This window comes from Lontra canadensis, unplaced genomic scaffold, assembly GCF_010015895.1.
Source record: "Lontra canadensis isolate GAN:19392208 unplaced genomic scaffold, GSC_riverotter_1.0 scaffold3, whole genome shotgun sequence".
In the NCBI taxonomy this organism is placed as follows: domain Eukaryota; kingdom Metazoa; phylum Chordata; class Mammalia; order Carnivora; family Mustelidae; genus Lontra; species Lontra canadensis.
The window spans coordinates 19,331,315-19,351,987 of record NW_022630997.1 but is presented as its reverse complement, the minus strand read 5'-3'; the positions used below and the strand labels follow the sequence as shown (position 1 = coordinate 19,351,987).

The 20,673-nt window shown below is 41.6% G+C and overlaps 1 protein-coding gene across 1 annotated transcript in view; it reads right to left on the bottom strand.

Annotated features, from left to right (window-relative positions):
* The window catches only part of HPSE2 (heparanase 2 (inactive)), a 655,107-nt gene that overhangs the window by 10,885 nt on the left and 623,549 nt on the right, over positions 1 to 20,673 (bottom strand). Inside the window, exons 10-11 of the mRNA XM_032882617.1 lie at positions 18,648 to 18,793; positions 10,473 to 10,619 (exon numbers count right to left, since the gene is read on the bottom strand). Coding sequence (XP_032738508.1) covers positions 10,473 to 10,619; positions 18,648 to 18,793 — 293 coding nt within the window. The remainder of the gene's footprint in view (positions 1 to 10,472; positions 10,620 to 18,647; positions 18,794 to 20,673) is intronic.

The window sequence follows — 20,673 nt, the reverse complement described above, 5'->3', positions numbered from 1 at the left end:
CCCATATAAAAAAGTATGAGATAAAGTCCAGAAACCACACCCAAAATTAGCTATTTCATTTTAAAGTCATGGCTCCCTGGACACCTATTCAAATATGTTAAATCAAAGGGATAAACATCTCGGTTTTACAGGATTTTGAGAAAGTGCTCCCTGTAATACCAGGTGCACTGGTGCACCCTCAAAAGTGCAAAGTAAGACATCCCAGGTGGCACAGGCTCTCTTCCAGGGTCTATGGATGTTAACATGCAAAGTGCGGAGACTCTCAATCATTCTGGCAAAGATGAGCAGGGAAGAGGTAGTCTGCCAAGTGATTGTGTTGGGCAGCTGGTCTACCATTTGGGGCTCCAGGCCCCTGGTCTGCAGTAAGCTACATGTTGTCACAGGCTTCCTGATGCTTGGCCGCCAAAGAAATACTGATTCAGGGCTTAGGCCCTGCCACAGGGACGAGCTAGATTAAGACTTTTCAGTTCCCTGTGGCTTGTGTTTGTCTGTCACACAAACCACAGCCTCGGGAGGGTGTGGAGGAAGAAGAAGACAAGGGCCATTTCCTCCCAGTCCTGCAGAGCTGCGTATTCTGTGTCCTTGCCCCTCAGTTTAGAGTAACTGCTGCGAAGCCCGTGAGCTTTAGCCTCAGGTGCCCATTTACCAGTGTTTCATCAGGGTGATCTGGAACAGAATGGAAATCTCTACCTGCACCTAGAGTCCCCAAGTGAGTGAAGGTAGGGAGGGGAGACCACAGCCTTATGGACAGCTGTGCAGAGAGATTCCAGCTGCTGGAGCGAGCTGCAAGAAAATGTATTCCGAAGCCGAGAGCAAATGAAAAACTCTCAGAAAACAACCCCGAGTGCAGAGTGAAAATCCTGAATTCCTAAACATCTTGGTTTAAGATGTCAAGTCTCTGTAAAGTATAAAAGCATTTTATAATCCTCTAATCTGCACAGCGATCTGTATATTACTAATCTGGGAGTTAAAACAAAACAAACAATAAACCCTTTGAGGAGCTGTACACATCCTTCCACTTAGTCATAGAGAACGCCCAGGGGCTCATGGCATGTTCGCACCTTTGGCAAAATGGCTTAGCGCCTAAATGAAGGCTAGAATCCGGGTGAAATAGAAGATGCAAATCAGCTGGGATATTGTTCCAGCATTTTTTGGAGCCACAATTGTTCACAACCTTGGCCACATATTTGAATCACCTGGGGAGCTTTAAAAATACTGGTGCCTGGGTCCCAGCCTGGAGAATTTTGGTTTAATTGGTCTGGGGTGTGGCTTGGGCATGGGGCTTTTTAAAGGTCCCAGGTGATTCATCTCGAAGCCCTGGTTGAGCCCCAGGGTTAGGAGAGGGAGTGGGAAGGTGTTCGCAGTTGGGTGAGAGGAGATGCAAACAGCTTTCTAACCATCACATTCTGAAGTCATTTTGAATAAAAAGAGCCTTTCTTTCTGTTTTGGAGTACCAAGTCAAGAGGCCACTTTTTTTTTTTTAACCTAAAAGTAAGATGTGAACTTTTCAAAGGCAAGTTTTTTTGGCTAGTCTGAAGTGAGCATTTTTGCTCTTTCAAGAGAACTGCTTCCCTTCATGCCTCCCCTCCTGTTCGTCCACCAGGGAGATAAGCATTCTCCTCAGTCCCTACAGGCAAGCGTGTGTAGCACTTTCCAGGAGGAATTAAGACTCGAATCTTAAATCTGGATGAATCGTTTGCATACATAACGAACTCTGCATTTCTTTAACATTAAAAAGGAAAACTTGGTGCTTTTTTTGAAGAGCAAGTTGTCACAGGCATTTCAGTTTCTCTCAGGTCATGGGCTGTGGCACAGAGTTCCCTACAAACCAAAGGTGGTTCAAGCTCTTTCCAAGCAAGAGGAACCCAAGAGGATTAAATATGTCATTCAGTACTTCACGGCATTTTCCAGATAGGTCTATAATTATTTACTCAGATCAGCCTGTATACGTTGGTTCTGGCTACTGTCTCTTTTCGAACCACAGAACCACAGAACACCCTGAAATGAGCACAAGGGTGAAAAGAGTCCAAATTCGCTACGTCCCAATGAGTAGTTAAGCTTACATTAACTAGAGATGTGTAAGGCTCATCTCTGTGTAATTACTTCTCTGTAGTTTTTCTACAGATTGACTCAGAGCCTTGTGCAAGTATTTTTATAAATATGCATACTCATATATATTTACATTTCTACTTTCACAGTGTCCATGTCAGACTTTCTCACCAGGAACTCTAGCTTGAACGCTGCTGTGAGCCTAAGTACGACCGTCCCGCTCACTTGCCACCGGGCCTCTGGCTCGTCTTTCCTCCTGGAGGGCTCTCAGTGCCCTTCTAACAGGGCTGCCGATGAGGTGGTGGCATCGGCACAGCAGGGCCTTTTCCTCCAGGTAAAAGAGGTCTCCATTCTAATGTCTGCTTTTAAAAAAAGGATCCTCTTGGGGCGCCTGGGTGGCTCAGTGGGTTAAAGCCTCTCTGCCTTCGGCTTGGGTCATGATCCCGGGGTCTTGGGATCAAGCCCTGCATCAGGCTCTCTGCTCAGCGGGGAACCTGCTTCCTCCTCTCATTCTGCCTGCCTCCCTGCCTACCTGTGATCTCTGTCAAATAAATAAATAAAATCTTAAAAAAAAAAAAAAAGGATCCTCTTTTTCCTGACTTTTTAAAACCAGCACCTGATGCCCTGTATGGATGGCCAACTTCCGCACCCACTTTCAGCTCCAATAGCACTACGGACAGCCCTTACCTCTTACAGAATATCAAAACGCATTCCAGAGGCACTGAAGAAATAAACATAAAAAATGAAACAAACAAAAAAAAAAACTAGAGGAAAAAAAAGATACATATTTATCTGATTTCAGGACTAGAAATACATAGACATATGTGTGGGATAGAAGAAACCACAAGGCAAAAGATATATAGACTTAACTATATCTTATTTATCATATATATATATCTTATTTTATATCTTATATAAAAAGGGAATACTTCTGTATGTCAAGATAATATCCTAAAAATGAAACAGTTGGAAAAATAACAAATAAAATACTGGGGAAAATATCAAAGTGGAAATTGCCTCATGTTAGAAAAAACTTACAAATCATTAACAAAACAGATAACAACCCAATTGAAAAATAAGCAAAAGACATAGAAAATGCCTAAAAGCAATACTAAGAGACATGAAAAAATTTTCAACCTCATTAATACTCAAAGAATACAAATTAAGATGACAGCATTATTTATCATTATGAAGTTGGCAGAGATTTAAAAATGTTACTTTTCTGTGTGATGAGGCAAACTGAAATAACAAAATGCTCACACTTCCTACTCCTTCTCAGACCTCCACCACTGGGCTTGTCTGAGGTAAGAAAATTGAGCAGTTAATCATAGGAGATAAGGTTCTATAGCTCAGTGGATTCCAAGGTGAACAGAACAGTGAGCAATCTGGAAACCAGGCCATTTGAGGAATAGCTGAAGGAGTTAAGGGTTTAGCTTGGAGAGTACAACTCTACAGGGAGACACTGAAAAATTATTACGAAGAAGGTATAGATTTACTCTGCTTAATTTTCCTAAAGCAAGGGGAGAAATGGAAGAAAACATCCTTTGGCCACATACAAGGAGGCTCTTTCCTACCATCAGAGCTGTCAAGTCCCAGAGTGGGCTGACTCAGGACATAAGCAGTCTCATCAAAAGGAAGCTGACAGGCTTTCTGTCAGGGACGTTCTAGAGGAAACTTCTTGATTGCTAAGAGTACTCTCAAATTTATTTCTCCTCTATAAAGTCGTCTTTTAATAACTGCAGAACTTTTATAACATGGTTTATTTTAAGAAGAAACTAATTTAAATGATCCCAGACAAGTGAGAGAATGGAAACCTGCACAGAGTGAGTCTGGTCAAACAGAATTCAGAAACCCCATCATCATCATCAGAAACTAGTATCAGCAGTGTAGAACTTACACACTTACGTGTCTTGAGTCTGCTGAGGTAAGTTGTTTCTAAGTGTGTGAGTGAGATGTCTCGGTATAGAATTCTTAGGGTTAAGACTTTTCCTCAAGCTCCTTTTCCCAGATCTGTCCATGCCCAAAAATAAATGTGGCGCTTCTAGTCATCTTTAGAGGCTGTGGTAGGTCAGGTGGTGGCCAGTTCAGCCCTCACACTCGCCAAACTCTGAATCTGGAGATGAAGTATCATAATGTGGTCTGTTCCAACAGGGTCATGAAGATATTTTTAAACTCTTAGCACCTGGGTGTTAACTTGTATATTTTCAGAACTATTCTGTTTGGCTAACATCAAATGACACCCTTCTAAAGGCATGCAGTTAGATGTCAATGTTTTTCTTTGATATAGGATTTAATGAATATGAAATCAAAGCAAAAGTCATATCCCGGAGAAATGGAAAAAATAAGCAGTATGCAGAAAAGAAAAAAAATATGTTCATTTCTTCACAGTACAGGCAATAAGATTCTAGGTTCATAGAAACCTTAAGTTTCTTTCAGCTAACATCATGACAGAGATGCAGATATGAATATGAAGATACAGATATGAATATGAATATGCATCGTGCAGATATGAAATAAAAACATTTAATATGGAACCTATTAGCCCTGAAGCAGAAATTCTCCACACCTCTCTCATGTACCACCCACAAGCCGCTTCCTGTTAGCTGTTTGTTTCTAATAGCAGAGATGAACTCCTCGAGGACAGGGACCTCAGAATCCCGTTCCCCTTTCCCTTAAATACTCTATACTGAATAGCTTTTGAAGGCTATTGATGGTGTGGGTTGGCATGAGGAAGATCAAGAGACATTCTGAGATGAAGCATTCACATTGAACTTCATGTTCAGACATTTTCCCCTAGTTTATCTACTTGGGATTCCTGAGCTCTTTGTAGTTATTGGACTATAATTCATTTAAAATTTCAGCTGCATTACTGGCCACTGCACGATAGACTGCTGAAGGGGAACAAGTCATGTCTGGCACAAAGTAGGATCTCAATAAAAGGTGATGAATGGATGAAGACATATGAGAAAGCTCATGTGCCAGCATCTTTCCCTCAGAGATGTAACTCTGGGCTTGAGCTCCAGTAGGGGAAGGGGAGTTAGCTAGCAGTGCTTATGTGCATAGGGTCAGAATGTCCTTTGTCAAAACTGATTTTTACGTCTTTCAAATTAAACCAATTTATAGTAAGTGCTGGCATTTAATAATCCTTTTGTCTGAGAAGAGCATAGAAGAAACAGAAGGGAAATCACCAATTTTGCAAAGAAAAAAAGCTTTTATTAAAATTCTATATGACTGGGAAAAAGAATCTTAGAAGCAGCTCACAGAAGACTTTTTAAGAAGGATCTGGAATTAGGACTTCTGAAGAAAAGTTAATGGAACAGAGGTGAGTTGGCACAGAGGAGAGAACATTGCTGAGTACCCTGATACTCTTCACATTCATTCTGTGAACAGCTTATGATGAAATGAAAGCAGACGGCATCGTGATAGTGTTCAGTGATCCGTACTGTATGTTTGTCAGTATGTCACTATAATTTTATATTGCTGTACTACTGGGGTAGCACAGTGTTGAGGAGAGTGTACTGGATTTGGGGCCAGGAAAATTGGGTGCTAGATACTTTCTAACTCTATCACTTAATAGTTGTGTGATTCTTGAGGAAGTCACTTAATGCTCCAAGATTTGGTTTCTCCAACTCTAAAGTGTGAGGGAGGCAGGGATTGTTCTACTTTCTTCTTGGTGCTATTCAGAGGGTCAAATGAGATAATGGCTCTTAAAGTCCTTTATTATCTATAAAGTCCCAGCCACAGTGGGTCACAGTGTTCTTATAAAATTAAGTGTTTGGACAAGATTGAAATTGTGGGCACTCATTATCCAGAGGTCTTTAAACCTAGAGCGTCGTCTAGTCCAGATGGCTTTGCCGTAGACTAAGGGTAGGGAGAATGAAGCAGATCACTTCAAAATGTCATTCTGCCCCAGGATTCTTAGTAGCAGATTCCCTTGGGTCACTGTGTCAGAACAGAACGGTCAGTGTGATGAAGGTTGTTTCCTTCTTTTCTAATTTTTGGATAGTTTTCCCTTCAAATGGAATTGAATTAGACATATAGGGTAGGACATTAGGATGTGAGCAAACACCCGTTCTTGGTTTGACTTTTCCCTAAAAACGTGAGTCCTGTTTTTTGATGTAAGTTGACTTCTTTGGCCCAGCTTCATGTTGTTTCCCTGTTTGTTGAAAGACACTGGAGATATTTATGTCTTGGATGGAATCGATTCCTTAGAGGACAATGCTCACTGATTTGTGATCGCATCAGGCATTGGGCAGATTCTTTCCTTTGTGGATACAGAGATGCCCCAAATGTTCTCTTTGACTTCTCCGGAATGGGAACTATTATTGTCTTGGATATAAATGGTCAGTCTTCCTCCCAGACAGGTGAGAAACCAGGGAACAGGACAGAGGATGGACCTGCAGCTTGGAGATTTTCTGGAGAAAAACTAGCCCAATATTACTGCCACATCCTCTTACAGCACAGCCTCTTTGTGTGACCTTTTAGTGGCCTGAAGAAGCTACTTGGCTGGTGACCATCGGCTCCAAAAGTGAAGTGGGAGTGGGGGAAGGAGAATAGAAGAGAAAAATCGAATTTTACAGTTCAATGGGAAGCAGAACTCTTTTAGCTCACCCTCCCACTGAGTGAGAATCTTGGAGCCCCTCTGGGTTGGCCATGGCCACTCACTCTCTGAATAATAGGCTACCTCCTAACAACCCTGTCCTCGGTCACACCAGATGAGTCTTTGGAAAATGAGCTCTTTTTGTGGTGAAATCTTTCTCTTTAAATTATACTCCCTGATTTGCTGTCACTTTAGAGGATTCTAGGCTAAATCTGTTTTCTTTCATTTCACAGTCCCTGAGTATCTAAAGAAAGTCCTTATGATTTGTGTTATTTTTCCTGTCTGAATGAAATCTCCCTATTTCTTTCAGCCATCCTTACAGAATATGTATTCTAGACACAGAACCCCCTCCTCTTGTACACACTATAATTTTTGAAGCTTCCATTCTCCTATCCTATAGTGTATAGGGCACCCACCTTTTGTCTGATTCCAAGAATGAGAACTATTTCTCACATAGAGAGTTGAGACTTGACTGGTGGTTCTTATGATGGGGTCGCTCACTGAAATGACAAACAGGAACCTTCATTTGTGGCCTCGGATGCCCAGACTGTGCCTGATTAGCCCCTTAGGGGGGCTTCATGTGCAATGCCTGACATTCTTGAGCCCCAAGATCTCATGGAGATCCCTTTCCAAATATTTCAAATATACCCAGCCCTGCTGACCACACCAAGAGAATGAGAATTACCCCTTGTTTTCAACCAGTCATAAATGTTTGCTGGCATCTCTCTACTCCTGAAATGCCAGGCCACGGTGTCTAACTGGTGGCTTGAATGGCACACAGACTTGCTCTGTATCCTCTTTCTGGTTCCTCCAGACAAGAGCAATTACAGGTTCCTCAGCTCCCAGAGCTTTCCATTTTCTTCTGAGTTAATATGGCTCCAGGCTGCAGCAAGGAATTAGCAGACACAGAATACAGAATCTGGCCCCAGAGGCTTATAAAACAGAGAAGGAGACACCAAAGGCTGAAATCACTTCCTTGCATTTCCTTTCATCCTTTCCTGCAGAGTCTGCTTCACCAAAACCACACCCTTCCTGTAAGACCCCCATCTCAGAACCACCGAGGGCTCCTGCATGTATTAGTAGTTACTGAGCAGAGCCCTGGAGGCACCGAACACATACACGACAGCCCCTGCCGGCAGCTTACAGTCCAAGATGGCGCGGCACAGGGTCAGAGTCACTGAGGTCAAGAACGGGAGAGGTGTCAAATTAGCAGTAGTTTACAGGAGAGAAATAGGCTTAGAGAATTAAGTGAAGGGCTCAAAACTCCACAGTGAAGTAATGGCAGGATTAGGGCTGGAATCCAGTTCTCCTGACTTCCAATCCAAAACTCTCTTTAAAATGATATATGTAAAATCATATGTGCCTGACTGTATTTCTACTTCTATACATATGTGTATGCATGGGTGTGCGAAATTTTCATTTGTAGAAAGCTCACATGCTCTAGCTCCCCCACATGCTCTAACCCGATTCTCACAATCACCCCATCTGACAGGTAAGGGAGCCGAGGTTTGCCCACACGAGTAAATGGCAGCAACTGGATTCATAGCCAGGCCTTCTGATTCTAGCTCCCTCCTCTTCCGACTGCATAACATTGTTATTTGATCTCAGTGTCCATTACAGAATCCCTCTTCAGGACCCCCATGGAATGAAATTCTCTTTTACCCTGCCCCCCTCTGACATTCTCAACAAACCCCCTAACACAAATTGTCACTGAGATGGTGACGAGGTGAGGTACAAGAAAGCATAACAGGAGCACAGAGCACATCAGTAGCCAATGGCAGTCACCTCAGTCACTCTGCAGGACAGGTATAGGCAGGAGGGTCCGAGGTGTGCCCAGGTTCAAGCATCGGGAATAATCCTGGAGTAAACAGGGTTGGAGGCCCATGGCCTTGGTTGGTGGGGGAAACAAACTCATAAAATGATGCTACGCTCTGACTACATTTCCTCCTGTTCCATGGTTTTGCATTTATACCATCTTTATTATAATCTTAACAAGCATCTTAGCAACACATTATCTTAAAAATCCGAGAAGACTCTGCTTTGGAAGAACATTTTAGAGATGTTAAAAAGAGAGCAATTGTTTCCTTCATCCCAGCCAGCTAGAGTCCCGAGTTGAGGAAAAAGAAGGCAATGGGTATTTACCACACACCTCCTATGTGGCAGGAACTTTACAGACTACTGTGTTTACTCCTCTCCCCATGAGATGAAGAAACTGAGACTGTATTATAGAAATTATGTAACTTGCTTAAGGACACACAGTCAGCAAATGGCCTGTTAGACTTAGGCATTTGGCTAGTTCCTTCCGTGCAGTACACATGGTTTTCCCAGTGTTGGGCAGGCTCAGCTCCTAATCTCCGGCTCCAGAGGACCCTGAACTATCACAATCACTGCTTGAGGTGTCAGCCCTTCTGCAAGAAGTGACTTTGCAGGTCACTAGTGAATGGCAGTGGAAACTTGAACACACTCATGATCCTCAGAAAATCAGCCCCAGGATGAGAACTTTAGAGCTGGAAGGGACCTTATCAAACATACAGCAACTCTTGAATTTTGCAGATGAGAACACTGAGGCCAAAGAATTAGGATTAACTGATCGGCCAAGGCCAAACGATTTAGTGACTCTGGGACAAAAACTCATTTTCCTGCCTAGGATAAAGTCCAGGAATTCAGCATACTAGTCATGAATGACTGGGAAATAGAAAGAGAAGGGATAAAATACTTGAGTGACTCCTAATACAGGTAGGATTGCGAGGAAAGAAAAGTAGAGGCAATGTACATGTAGCCGGAGAAAAGAGCCAGTGTATGAACCAAAATTGAAAATACAGATCTAGGGTGGGCTAAAGAGACTCAGTAAGTGACTTCCCAGATTGTGTTTTGTTCCCATTGCACATACAGTTGGAAGCCAAATGCAAGCCACCAAGGTTGCAGTGAAACAGCGAACAATTATAGCGCAAATAGTTGTGGGCAGCTGTGGGAGTGCAAGCCACCTGCTCCAAGTTTACAGCTTTGTTAAACTTGGTAAACATTAAAAATGTAATAGGAATGCTCCCAGTCTGTACAGCATCCCATACTCTTCCTGGGAGGCCTTACTTGGGGAGCTGAGGTGGCCTTGTCTTTGACCAGGCTCTTCTCCCTGTGGCCTAGAGCTGCTTTCTTTTGGTGGAGGTCAGGGTTGGCAACAGTCTCTGGTAGAGACAAAGGGAGGTAGGGAGTATGACTGAATCATATATTTTTAGAGTTTGAGGGAATCACAGAGCCCCAGAATATAATGTCTCTCCTAACATTCTGATAAGGAAACTTGAGATCCAAGAGGTGATGTGTCCAAAGTTATAAATTTAGGGGCAGAACAAACTCTTGATCTCTGAACTTTTGACCCTTTGTTCCCATGAGGTTCATAGATGCCAACAACAAGGGAGTTCTAGCATTACCTATTCATTACAGCTGAAAGGGGCAAGGCTCTCAAGTTCCAGGGTTTTCACTTGTCACGTGACTAGGGGGTGCTATTGGCATTTAGTAGACAGGGACCCAGGATGTGAATAAGTAGCTTGAAATGAGATCATCCTTCATAACGAATTGTCTTGCCCAGATAACAAAAAATGCCCTTGTTGAGAAATATTTTTGTCTACCATTTGATTTTACCGTTGAGGGATCTAAGCCTAGAGACAGGGACAGGCTTGACAAGGGTCCCAGAGGGAGTCATCAGTCCCCTGACTCCATCCCACTGAGACCCAGAGTGAAATAGCAACAGGAAAATGACAGCGCTAGATCCTTCCCTTTCCAGTTCCTGCTGCACTTGCTCTTAAGCTATTTCTAGGTCTGCACTTACTTGGACTTGAGCCCCTCCTGTCCATAGGGCTGCAGCAGATACTGGTGCACGAGCTTGTCCCTGAGAGTCCCAGCCAGTTTGATTTTCTTTCTTGATCGGTGCAGGTTGATGATAAAAAGTGTAATAGACCCTCGAACATAGTTGTGGCTGAGATGGAGAAGGAGAAGGGTAAGATGGAAATAAGGTGGTCAGTTAGATGCTGCTAAATAATTCATAGACTGCACCAAACAGGACTGCCCCAGGAAAGGGCACTTATTTTATGATTCTTGACCACCCCTGACCTTCAAAGATAGAAGGCCTTGTTATTGTTTGTGGTTTCTTGCAGAGAAGATACCCGCTTCCCACCACTCTCCTTTCGTTTTTGTTTAAATATATTACAATGACTTTAGAAAACAAAATATCTTTTTCCGAGAATGAAAATAAAACATGATGACTGCATGGGGAAAAAAGGGAAAAATACAGAGAAATACAAAGAAAAAAAATTCTCTTATAATCCAAGTATCTTGAGATATGATAAAATTTTGGTAAACATCCTTCCAGTATTTTTTGTTTATTAATTCAACATTAATTCACATATTTACTGAGTACTTTGACATATACATATATATTTCTCAGTTTTCATCTAATTGAGACCACATTGTTTTTTCAGTTCATGAACATCTTAAACATATTCCCATCTTATTATGTTAGTGTATTTTCTTCTACTTACAGAAGAATGCTAAATTCTTCACTTATATAAATGTACTATAATTTATTTAGTTAACCCCCTACCTTTGGGGACTTACATTTTTTCAAAATTTGCCATAACAAAATTACATATGCTAGTATATAAATTTTTTGCATGTCACCATTATTTCAAATAAAGTCCTGGAAGTTGGACACATTAGGACTAGGGGAAGGCACATGGCATGATTCCTAACCAAATCTTCTGGTTCATTCCCAGTGAAGCCTCTCCTTGTGGGAAGATTTTCTGTCCCTACTCTGTTGAACCCTAGGGATCACACGATTGGTTTTGGCCAATGAAATGGGGATAGATGTGTTCAAATTTCTGTGCAGAAGTTTTATAAGGCAGTCTGTGTTTTGCCATGTCTCTTTTCCCTGTGCCAGAAGACCAACGATGTTCTCAAGAGAGGCTACTCTATTGACCTGCAACCCAGAATGAAGACGATGTGGAGCAGAGCCACAGTTGAGCCATGACAGACAGGTAGTATGCGTGAGAAATACACTTTTTTATCGAAAGCCATGGAGATTTGTTGGTCCTCCATTATCATGGCATAACCTCACCTATCCTGACTGACATTGATGTTAACTGCCTAGAAAGCTTGTACCTATTTGCTCTGTTCAACTACCTACAAGAGCACCCATTTCCTCATACTTTAAGAATAATGGATATTTCCTTTGCCTTTGGGGACATGTCTTGAAAGAAGTCACTTCTTTCAAGACATGTCCCCAAAGGCAAAGGAAACAAAAGTGAAAATGAACTTTTGAGACTTCATCAAGAACAAAAGTTTCTGCACAGCAAAGGAAACAGTCAACAAAACAAAGAGGCAACCCACGGAATGGGAGAAGATATTTGCAAATGACATTACTGACAAAGGGCTGATATCCAAGATCTACAAATAACTCCTCAAACTCAACACACACAAAACAGATAAGCATGTCAAAAAATGGGCAGAAGACATGAATGGACACTTCTCCAAAGACATGCAAATGGCTAAAAGACACATGAAAAAATGTTCATCATCACTAGCCATCAGGGAGATTCAAATCAAAACCACATTGAGATACCACCTTACACCAGTTAGAATGGCCAAAATCAACAAGACAGTAAACAACAAGTGTTGGAGAGGTTGTGGAGAAAGGGGAACCCTCATACACTGTTGGTGGGAATGCAAGTTGGTGCAGCCACTTTGGAAAACAGCGTGGAGATTCCTTAAGGAATTAAAAATAGAACTAACCTATGACCCTGCAATTACACTACTGGGTATTTAACTTAAAGATACTGATGTAGTGAAAAGAAGGGCCATCTGTACCCCAATGCTCATAGCAGCAATGGCCAGAGACACCAAATTGTGCAAAGAACAAAGATGCCCTTCAACGAACAAATGGATAAAGAAGATATGGTTCATATACACTATGGAGTATTATGCCTCCATCAGAAGGGATGAATACCCAACTTTTATATCAACATGGATAGGACTGGAAGAGATTATGCTGAGTGAAATAGTCAAGCAGAGAGAATCAATTATCATATGGTTACACTTAATTGTGGAGCATAAGGAATAACACAGAGGACATTGGGAGATGGAGAGGAGAAGTGAGTTGGGGGAAATTGGAGGGGGAGACAAACCATGAGAGACTGTGGATTCTGAGAAACAAACTGAGGGATTTGGAGGGGAGGCAGTGGTGGGGGTTGGGTAAGCCTGGTGATGGGTATTAAGGAGGGCACGTATTGCATGGAGCACTGGGTGTGGTACATAAACAATGAATTTTGGAACACTGAAAAAAAGAGAAATTAAATTAAATTTAAAACAAAAGTAAAGGATATTAACCTTTTAAAATACGCTTATCAATCTGAGAGGTGATAGTGGGATTTTGTGTTGTATTAATTTGCATTTTTTAAAAAATTCACACTGAGGGGCACATTGTTTTCATTTGCCTGTTTGCCATTTTATCTCTTCTTTTGTGACTGGCTATTCATGTCCTTTGTCCATTTTCTTATTGATTTATAAAAACTATTTATTAAAGATAGTGATCCTTTGTCTACATGTATGTTGCAAAATTTCCCCCAGGTTTCTTTGATCAATTCAGTTTGTTGACATTGTATTCTGATGTATGAAACTTTAAAACTCTTAGATAGCCAAATTTATTGATCTTTTTGATTTCAGCTTTTGCTGTTTTACCTACACCAAGATTATAAAACTATTAGCATTTTGGAATCCTTTTAAACCAGGACAGGATGTTCAGAAGGCTGGAAGAACTATATGCCTACATGCAAGAGCCTTTCAGCATGTATCAACAAAACTATAATGATTTCCTTCTTTCTTGTAGGAAAAAAAGACTTTGTTTCTAAGGGGTCCCCTAGGGCCCCATCTGGATGGGTTAATGAGAGGAAACAGAAGAAATGACCCAGTCCTGCCTTCAAAGGAGGAGTTTAGAGAAACTCTAAGTCAACTTTGCCCAGAGGAAAATATCATTCCTTACAGAAACAGCATCCCTTAGCCTCTGGGTCACTCACCTCTGCTTCTAAAGGTGCTAATTAAGAGTAGAGTGACTAAGGACAGGTCAACATGATAACTTGGGTTGTTTCTGTTTTTTAATAAAACAGTTGCTAGGACTCATCCTGAAGACTTTTATTCCATCTGTTTGTGATGGGAGCTAGGAATGTGTGTGTGTGTTGTGTGTGTGTGTGTGTATAAGTCTTTCTAGGATATCTGGCAGATGAGTTGAGTTTGGGAACCATTTGTCTAGAACAATCCATTAAGGTTAGAAGAAGAATTCCCAAAGTATATTCCATTGACTTTGTGTCAGATAATTTTCCTTACATCTGTAGGAGGGCACATTACTGTGTTCGAAGGCTTTCTGAAGGCCTGCACTGATACTCTGATAAATTATTATATGACTTTTCTCCCTGGTTCCTTCTCTGGTCCTTCTTAATCTTCTGAAGCATGTGAAGTAGTTTTTGGAGCCAGCTGAGTTAGGTCAGAAAAGAATGCCCATTTACTGAGCAGACTTGTGTCACCGGAGCTCAGAAGATGCTGCTAGCCGGCGTCCTGCATTTACTGTCATTAAAAGAACTATATTCCATTGGTGGGCTTTAAGCTTAGCTTTGCTGAGGAAATTGAGTGAAACACGATTAGCTACAGGTACTCTGGGCCTCAGTGTGAGCAAAAGTAGGCATGCCTGGGCACCAGTTTTGCCAGACTGCGGTAAACTCTTTTGCTAACTACCATCAGATAACCTCAAAGGCCATCAGTGGAGGAGGGAGAGCCTCATGCTTGCATTTACGAGTTTTTCCTCTGCAGAGCTGGGGCAGGGTGAGCGGGGTAGACTGAAGAGGAGAAGGGTGGGATTCCGGGAAGTGGTGGGTGGGAGGGAGACCTGAAATCACAACATTGCTGCAGGGAAAGCTGTCTTTTCAAGCTGCTTGGCAATGGTCTGATTTCCATTTACATAGTACCCCTGGGGGAGACAAAGCAGTACTGAAAGCCAGCTCAGAGACCCCTGAGCAGAGGCTTTCACAGATTCCATGGAGCCTCCTCAGGTAGGAACTAGCATTGAAGACTGCCTCAGCCATCCCTTCTGCTTGGCTGAGGGGCAAGGATTTAAGCAGAGGTCATTTGGCTGGGAAAATACATTCTTGGCTGGGGAGTGTAGCACCAACCTGAAAGTACTGTGTCGAGAATCCAGAGTCCTAAAGAATATATATTCTCTGCCCACAGAAAAATAATCTGGAGGAGTATCTATTGCCTTTGAAGATAGGGTCTGTCTGGTGGCTTTTGGTTCTCTTAGTGAATGCCCTTTTCTGCTTGGTAGAACATCTACTTTACCCCATGTCTCACTCATGGTGAGACTTCTTCCTCAGCAGGGAATCCATGCATCTGGAGTTCATCTTTCTGGCTGTTCTTTTGCTGCTTGACATCTTCTCTGTGATGCCATGGGGGTAAGAGGAAGTGAATCAGGGAAGGGAGGCTCAAAGTGGGGTATCCTCAATGTAAGAGGTGGGGGACATCATAGGGAGAGGTGCATTTTGACTTCCAGATAAAAATAGTCACTGTTCTAGAAATGTCTCCAGTGCAGCTGGGAGGCAAGAAAAGGAAAGAGAAGATGGTGCTTTGGAATCCATGGTCATTTCCAGTGAAAGTCCATGTGTTTGAGAACCGGGTTGGTCCATTGATTCCAAATCTAACTCAAAGTTTTTGGGTTCGGTAAAAGTCAGGCCATGTTTTGCCAAACATTTTTTTCCCCTAATTTCAAAGCCCCTGTGTATTTTAAGGGAAATTTAATCCACATGTTTCTGATTCATTTACACTTAACTCATCAAAATATTGTTTTGTAAGAGTCATTTGATGTCCAAGAAGCCTCAGGAACCTTTTTTATGAGCCTTTAAAAAAATTTCTTCTAAAAAACAGGAAGTCATGTTTTGCCAATAATAAACAAACTTGAACCCCAAAAGGCTCAATTTTGCTTCAATATCCACCAGGTTCCAATTGGTTCTGAACTTGGCTTAAGACCTCAGCTCCTCCCCAGAAACATACATTGTTTCAGCGGAATGGTTTATAAAAAAACAAGGTTTCCCAGTCAAAACGTATTTGTTCTCTGAACAAGAAGATCTAAGGTGAGAACTGCCATGTTGCCGGGCTCCTGATCTATTGACTCTAGAACAGAAGGCAGCAGAGCACATGCTGGTATTGGTGTGTGTATGGAACTTTTGATCCTCAATTGATCATAAAATACACCACTCTCCTAGGTCAGAAACAAACCACAATGTAAGAGAGTGCCATGAAAGGCAGTGAGGTATTCAAATAGAGCTTGCAAAACTGACAAGGAGGTTGCAAAAGGAAATTCTGCTGCACAGGACATTGGGCCCAAAGATCTCTGAGGGTTCTTCCCAAGTGTAAAATTCTTTGCATTATTAATGTTGTTATTATTTGCATAGAGGGGTGATACCATAAGACTTCTGGAATTCAGTCTGATAATATAAATGCAGATATCTGGCAAGATGCTCGGCACACAGCAAGTGCCCAGTCTACACTGGAGTGCAGGAGTTGTTTCAATAGACAGTCTCTCTGGATTGTTCTACTGCTAAGTTTATACTTTCTCACCCAATCCCTGTTTTGACCAAGGATATATATTTTCAGAGTATTGGTAAGGAGTGACTAGTGTAAACATGCCTACTCTGGGACATTTCTGTGACCTTGAGTTGTTCACCATGAATAAACCAAGTGAATCAGCAATGCTTCCTCATGACTGTCGTGGAATATGAGGGGCGCAGGCAGGGCACACGGCTTCCCAGGGAAAAGGAGCAGACACACTTGTCCTACCTTTGTGCTTACCTATCTGGGGCATCTGACACCCACAGACATGGAGGAGATCTACAAACCCAGCCATCTCGTGCATCCATCGTGGGCTTACTTTCTAATAGGAACAAAAAGACCTTCCACCCTGTTATTCTCATTACAGCCATATGTGCAAGAGATCACACAAGTCTCGTCTTCCTTTTTTAATGGGGAAGAGGGGCGGTACTGACAGGAGCACAGTGGCACTGTTTCCCCAGAGAGGTTCTGAAATGGATTCCCACAGAAAGCAGAGGAGAGCTGGTGATTAGAGAGAATATTAAATCCAGATGATTTTAGTGACTGGTTTGAGGTTTCCTGCTAGTGAATGGTAGAATTCTTAGCTATTCTAGTACACCACCGTGTTCTGGATGATGTGCTGATATCAAAGGGGAAGAGAGTAAGAACTGTAAATCATCCATGATGTCGTGATGCCCTGTTTCTGCAGGCATTCATTCATTCATTCATTCATCAAACATTTCCTGAGGTCTTCATGCCAGTTTACCATATTAGACACCAAGAATACAAAAATGAATGAGACACTGGCCCTGAGTTCATGGTATATTCAGAATATTAGTGACAACTCCCCACAAGCATGTTAAAGAATGTGAGGATGAGCACTGGGATGAGACTATGTGAGGAGCCCTCTGTGAGGACATGGAAATCCTGCTAAGCCCATGACTACTGACATTTCCCCCCTGGTTCCTCAGACCAATCGCATAAAGGGCACAACTGATGTGTTTCCCAAAGGAGACAAAAGGTGCCAAGGGTAATATTTCTCTCTTGAAGCTGGGGGTCCTCCTTTTGAGTGGTTACCTCAGGGCCAGGGTGGAGACAAGGAGTACAATGTATCCTTGTGTGGTGATCAGATAACTCCAGCCAGAGCCATAAAGCAGTCACTCTCTGTCAGGTATTGGCCTGAGCTTCCTGTTGAGCAAAAGGCACGTTGAAAGCCTCTGGCCTCGGCCCAAACCAGCCTCCTCTCATCCACAATAGGCACTTGTATCTACAGACAAGACAACTGGCCCCTGGCCCCACTATGTTCAGAGTGATTCTTTGAAAAATCTTATCATGATAAATTAATTGACTTGGCTCCTCTCTCATCAAGGAAGGAGAAGGAACGTCTATTGTAACCTGACCACTGGAGCTCTTTGTGCTATCCACTGCCCATGATCAGCCCCTGATAGGCCCACCGGAATAAAGTTCTGGCTGGAGGCACTGGCTTCCTCCTCCCATCCTCCACTGGCATTAAGAGAAAGAGTTCTTTTTCAGAGTTGCCTACTCTGCTCCTTAAACAGGAAGTGATGTAGGAAAGCCAAATATGGTCAGATGGGTTTGGCTTTAGGATCTGTTTTCAGTTTTTACATTCTGATCCTCATGTTTTAAAATTTTATCTGCCTTACTTTATTTATTTACTTATAATTATTTTTCCTGTTTATTTACAGACAACTTCAATGACAACCAGTGCTTCCGATAAAAAAGAGAAGGATAGACACACTGTACCACACTGATTGTCCTAAGTCCAGCCCAGTAAAAAAAAGGAAGCCTAGTCTTTATTTAACCTCCTAAGATTTAAAATAGTCGGAAAGAGTTCTGAAATTCTGAAAATGGTTCTAAAGCTGGCATAACTTCCTTTGGGCTTTCCAGCTTGGGACACACAGGTCTAGGGCTAGGTTTCTAATGGGAGAGCTCTCCAGCATGCACCTTAGAAATGTAGACTTATTTCCTCAAGCTCTGCTGCTGGATCATAGGAACACATTTTGTGTCTCTAGCTTTGGTTCAGGTGTAGGTACACACAAAAAGCCTCATGGGCCTTATCAACTGGAAGAGAGAAAATGTTCAATAAAAATTTGTTGGATGAAGAAGTAAATGAACAAATGGCATGTGTTTTTATGAACTTTTTGTGTATCAATCCTTTGAGAGTGAGAAAATGGTTTTACCTGGGGAAAAAGCTATTTATCAGAGGTCCTTTGAAACCTGCAAAGAGCAGGTATAATGATTCCAGAAGCAGTTTACAGTCAGTGTTTTAGGGGTCCCATATGGTATGGAATTCTAAGAGGGGCCTGAAGCCTGAAGACCCTCAGGAGTGGCTTTCTGTGACGTGTCTCTGAAGACTTACTTGTGGTGGTTTGTGCAGTGAGCATAAATCCTTAGTTTGTCCCGGATCACTCGGCCTGGCCGTGGCTTCCGTTGGAGCCCAGCCACATGCACAGCCAAGACTTTGGGGCCGATCAGGCGCTTGTAAAGGAGAGAGAGCCAGTAGTCCTGAGGAGAATAGAGAGGTGGAGGGTTAGAGAAAGAAGCATGTTGACTGTCATGAGTAAACATATCAATACATAGGCCAGAAACCACTTCTTACCAGGGGTACAGTGAATCATGACTAAAGACACCCTAATCCTGTAAGCATGTCAACTCAATTAAGTGCTTACCTTGGGTTGATAATGAAATGGGCACTGTCTAAAGTGACCTTTTCAACTGACCAAATGAATTTGGGGAAATTTAAGTTGGGTAGACCCAGACAGGCATGCAAAACAAATGAATCAAAGTTTTTCACATACGAAATAATAACCTTTTGGGGCCTTACATTTTCAACTTTCTTTTCCTATGACTTGAATTTGCACTGGTCTATGACTTGTGATTAACTGTAGAGTAGAAGATTTCCGATCTTTAGGATTGTCATCAGTAAAAGAATCCAAATGTCATCCTCCCAGTATTGTCACTAAACACTATTAGTGTGGTGGGAGGGAGATGAAAGTCCTCCAGGCAAGAGACCAGGGTCTTAGATTCCAGAGTCAGAAATGCAAACAGAAGAATGTTTACAAACCATGGTGCTACTTCTTGGTCATCCTCAATAATTCTGAAATAAAAAGAATAATTCTAAACTAAAAGAATGTGATGTTTTTAGCCATTCTGTCATCCATTTGTAACTGATTAATAAATATTCAATCTGTGATCCACACATGTATTTGAACTTACAAAGCCTAATCACTGCCACCTTAATTTCTATGGTATTTGCTATTATCATATTTTGTTTTTATACTTGATACAAGATATATTTTGTATTTGTTTTGTATTTGCTCTTATATCCGATTATGGGGTAATGACTTCAGTGTTTATAACTCCCCATGTAAAAAAGGGCTCCCTAATTTGTTTGGGGGTTTCCTCCCTCCCCATAATTCTGGAATTCCAGAACCATGCCATTCAGTGTGGACATGCTACTCAAGGTCTTAAAGACATCATGCATGTTTTCTCAGTCTTCATCTTTCCAGGCAGAAATCTTTTAATGATCTTCTTCTTCTTTTTTTCCCCCCCTTGTGTGGTCTTCTATAATATCAGCTGCTTAAAAATGTCTGTTGAATTGCATAAATCAGAACAAAGTCTCAAAGTCCCTTTGCTGGCAGAATAGCTCTATGTCTGCCTTGAGTAGTGAGCTATAAGACTTGCTTAACCACCTACCTTAGTTAACTCTAAGTGTCCTCAGAATGGCTGTTAAATATGGTCTCCTAATATTTAAAATGCCAAATATTTTATCACCATCAATCATATAAATGAAAAAAACTCATTGGTTCTATTTGCTCTTATTTCATGACAATTTCTGTATTTTTAATTTGCAGTAAACTTTGTGAAGTGATTATCACAGTCATCCCTGTTTTCAATGGGATATCCACCTTTTTCTTATTGATTTGTAATACATCTTTTAATATTATTGGTAAGAGTCTTTAGAATGTATATTGAACAAATATATTCCATCCAAGTTTGTAGCTTACTTGTTATCAATGTTTATGATTTTTTTGACATGGAAAATTTTTCAAGAAAATTTTAGATAAATATATCCATTTATTTCTTTTTATTTCTTTCACTTCTTTTATTCTTACAAAATCCTTTCTCACACAAAGATCAGATCAATCTTCATTGATATTTCTTCTAGTTCTTTTTATATAATCATTTAAAAGTGTAACCTCTTTGGGGGTGGGAAGTTGGGCCAGCCTAGTGGTGGGTATTGTGGAGGGCACGCATTGCATGGAGCACTGGGTGTGGTGCATAAACAAGGAATTCTAGTACACTGAAAAGCAATTAAAAAAATTTATATAAAAAAAAGTGTAACCTCTTAATTCATTGAAAACTATTAGCTGTATGGTACTAAT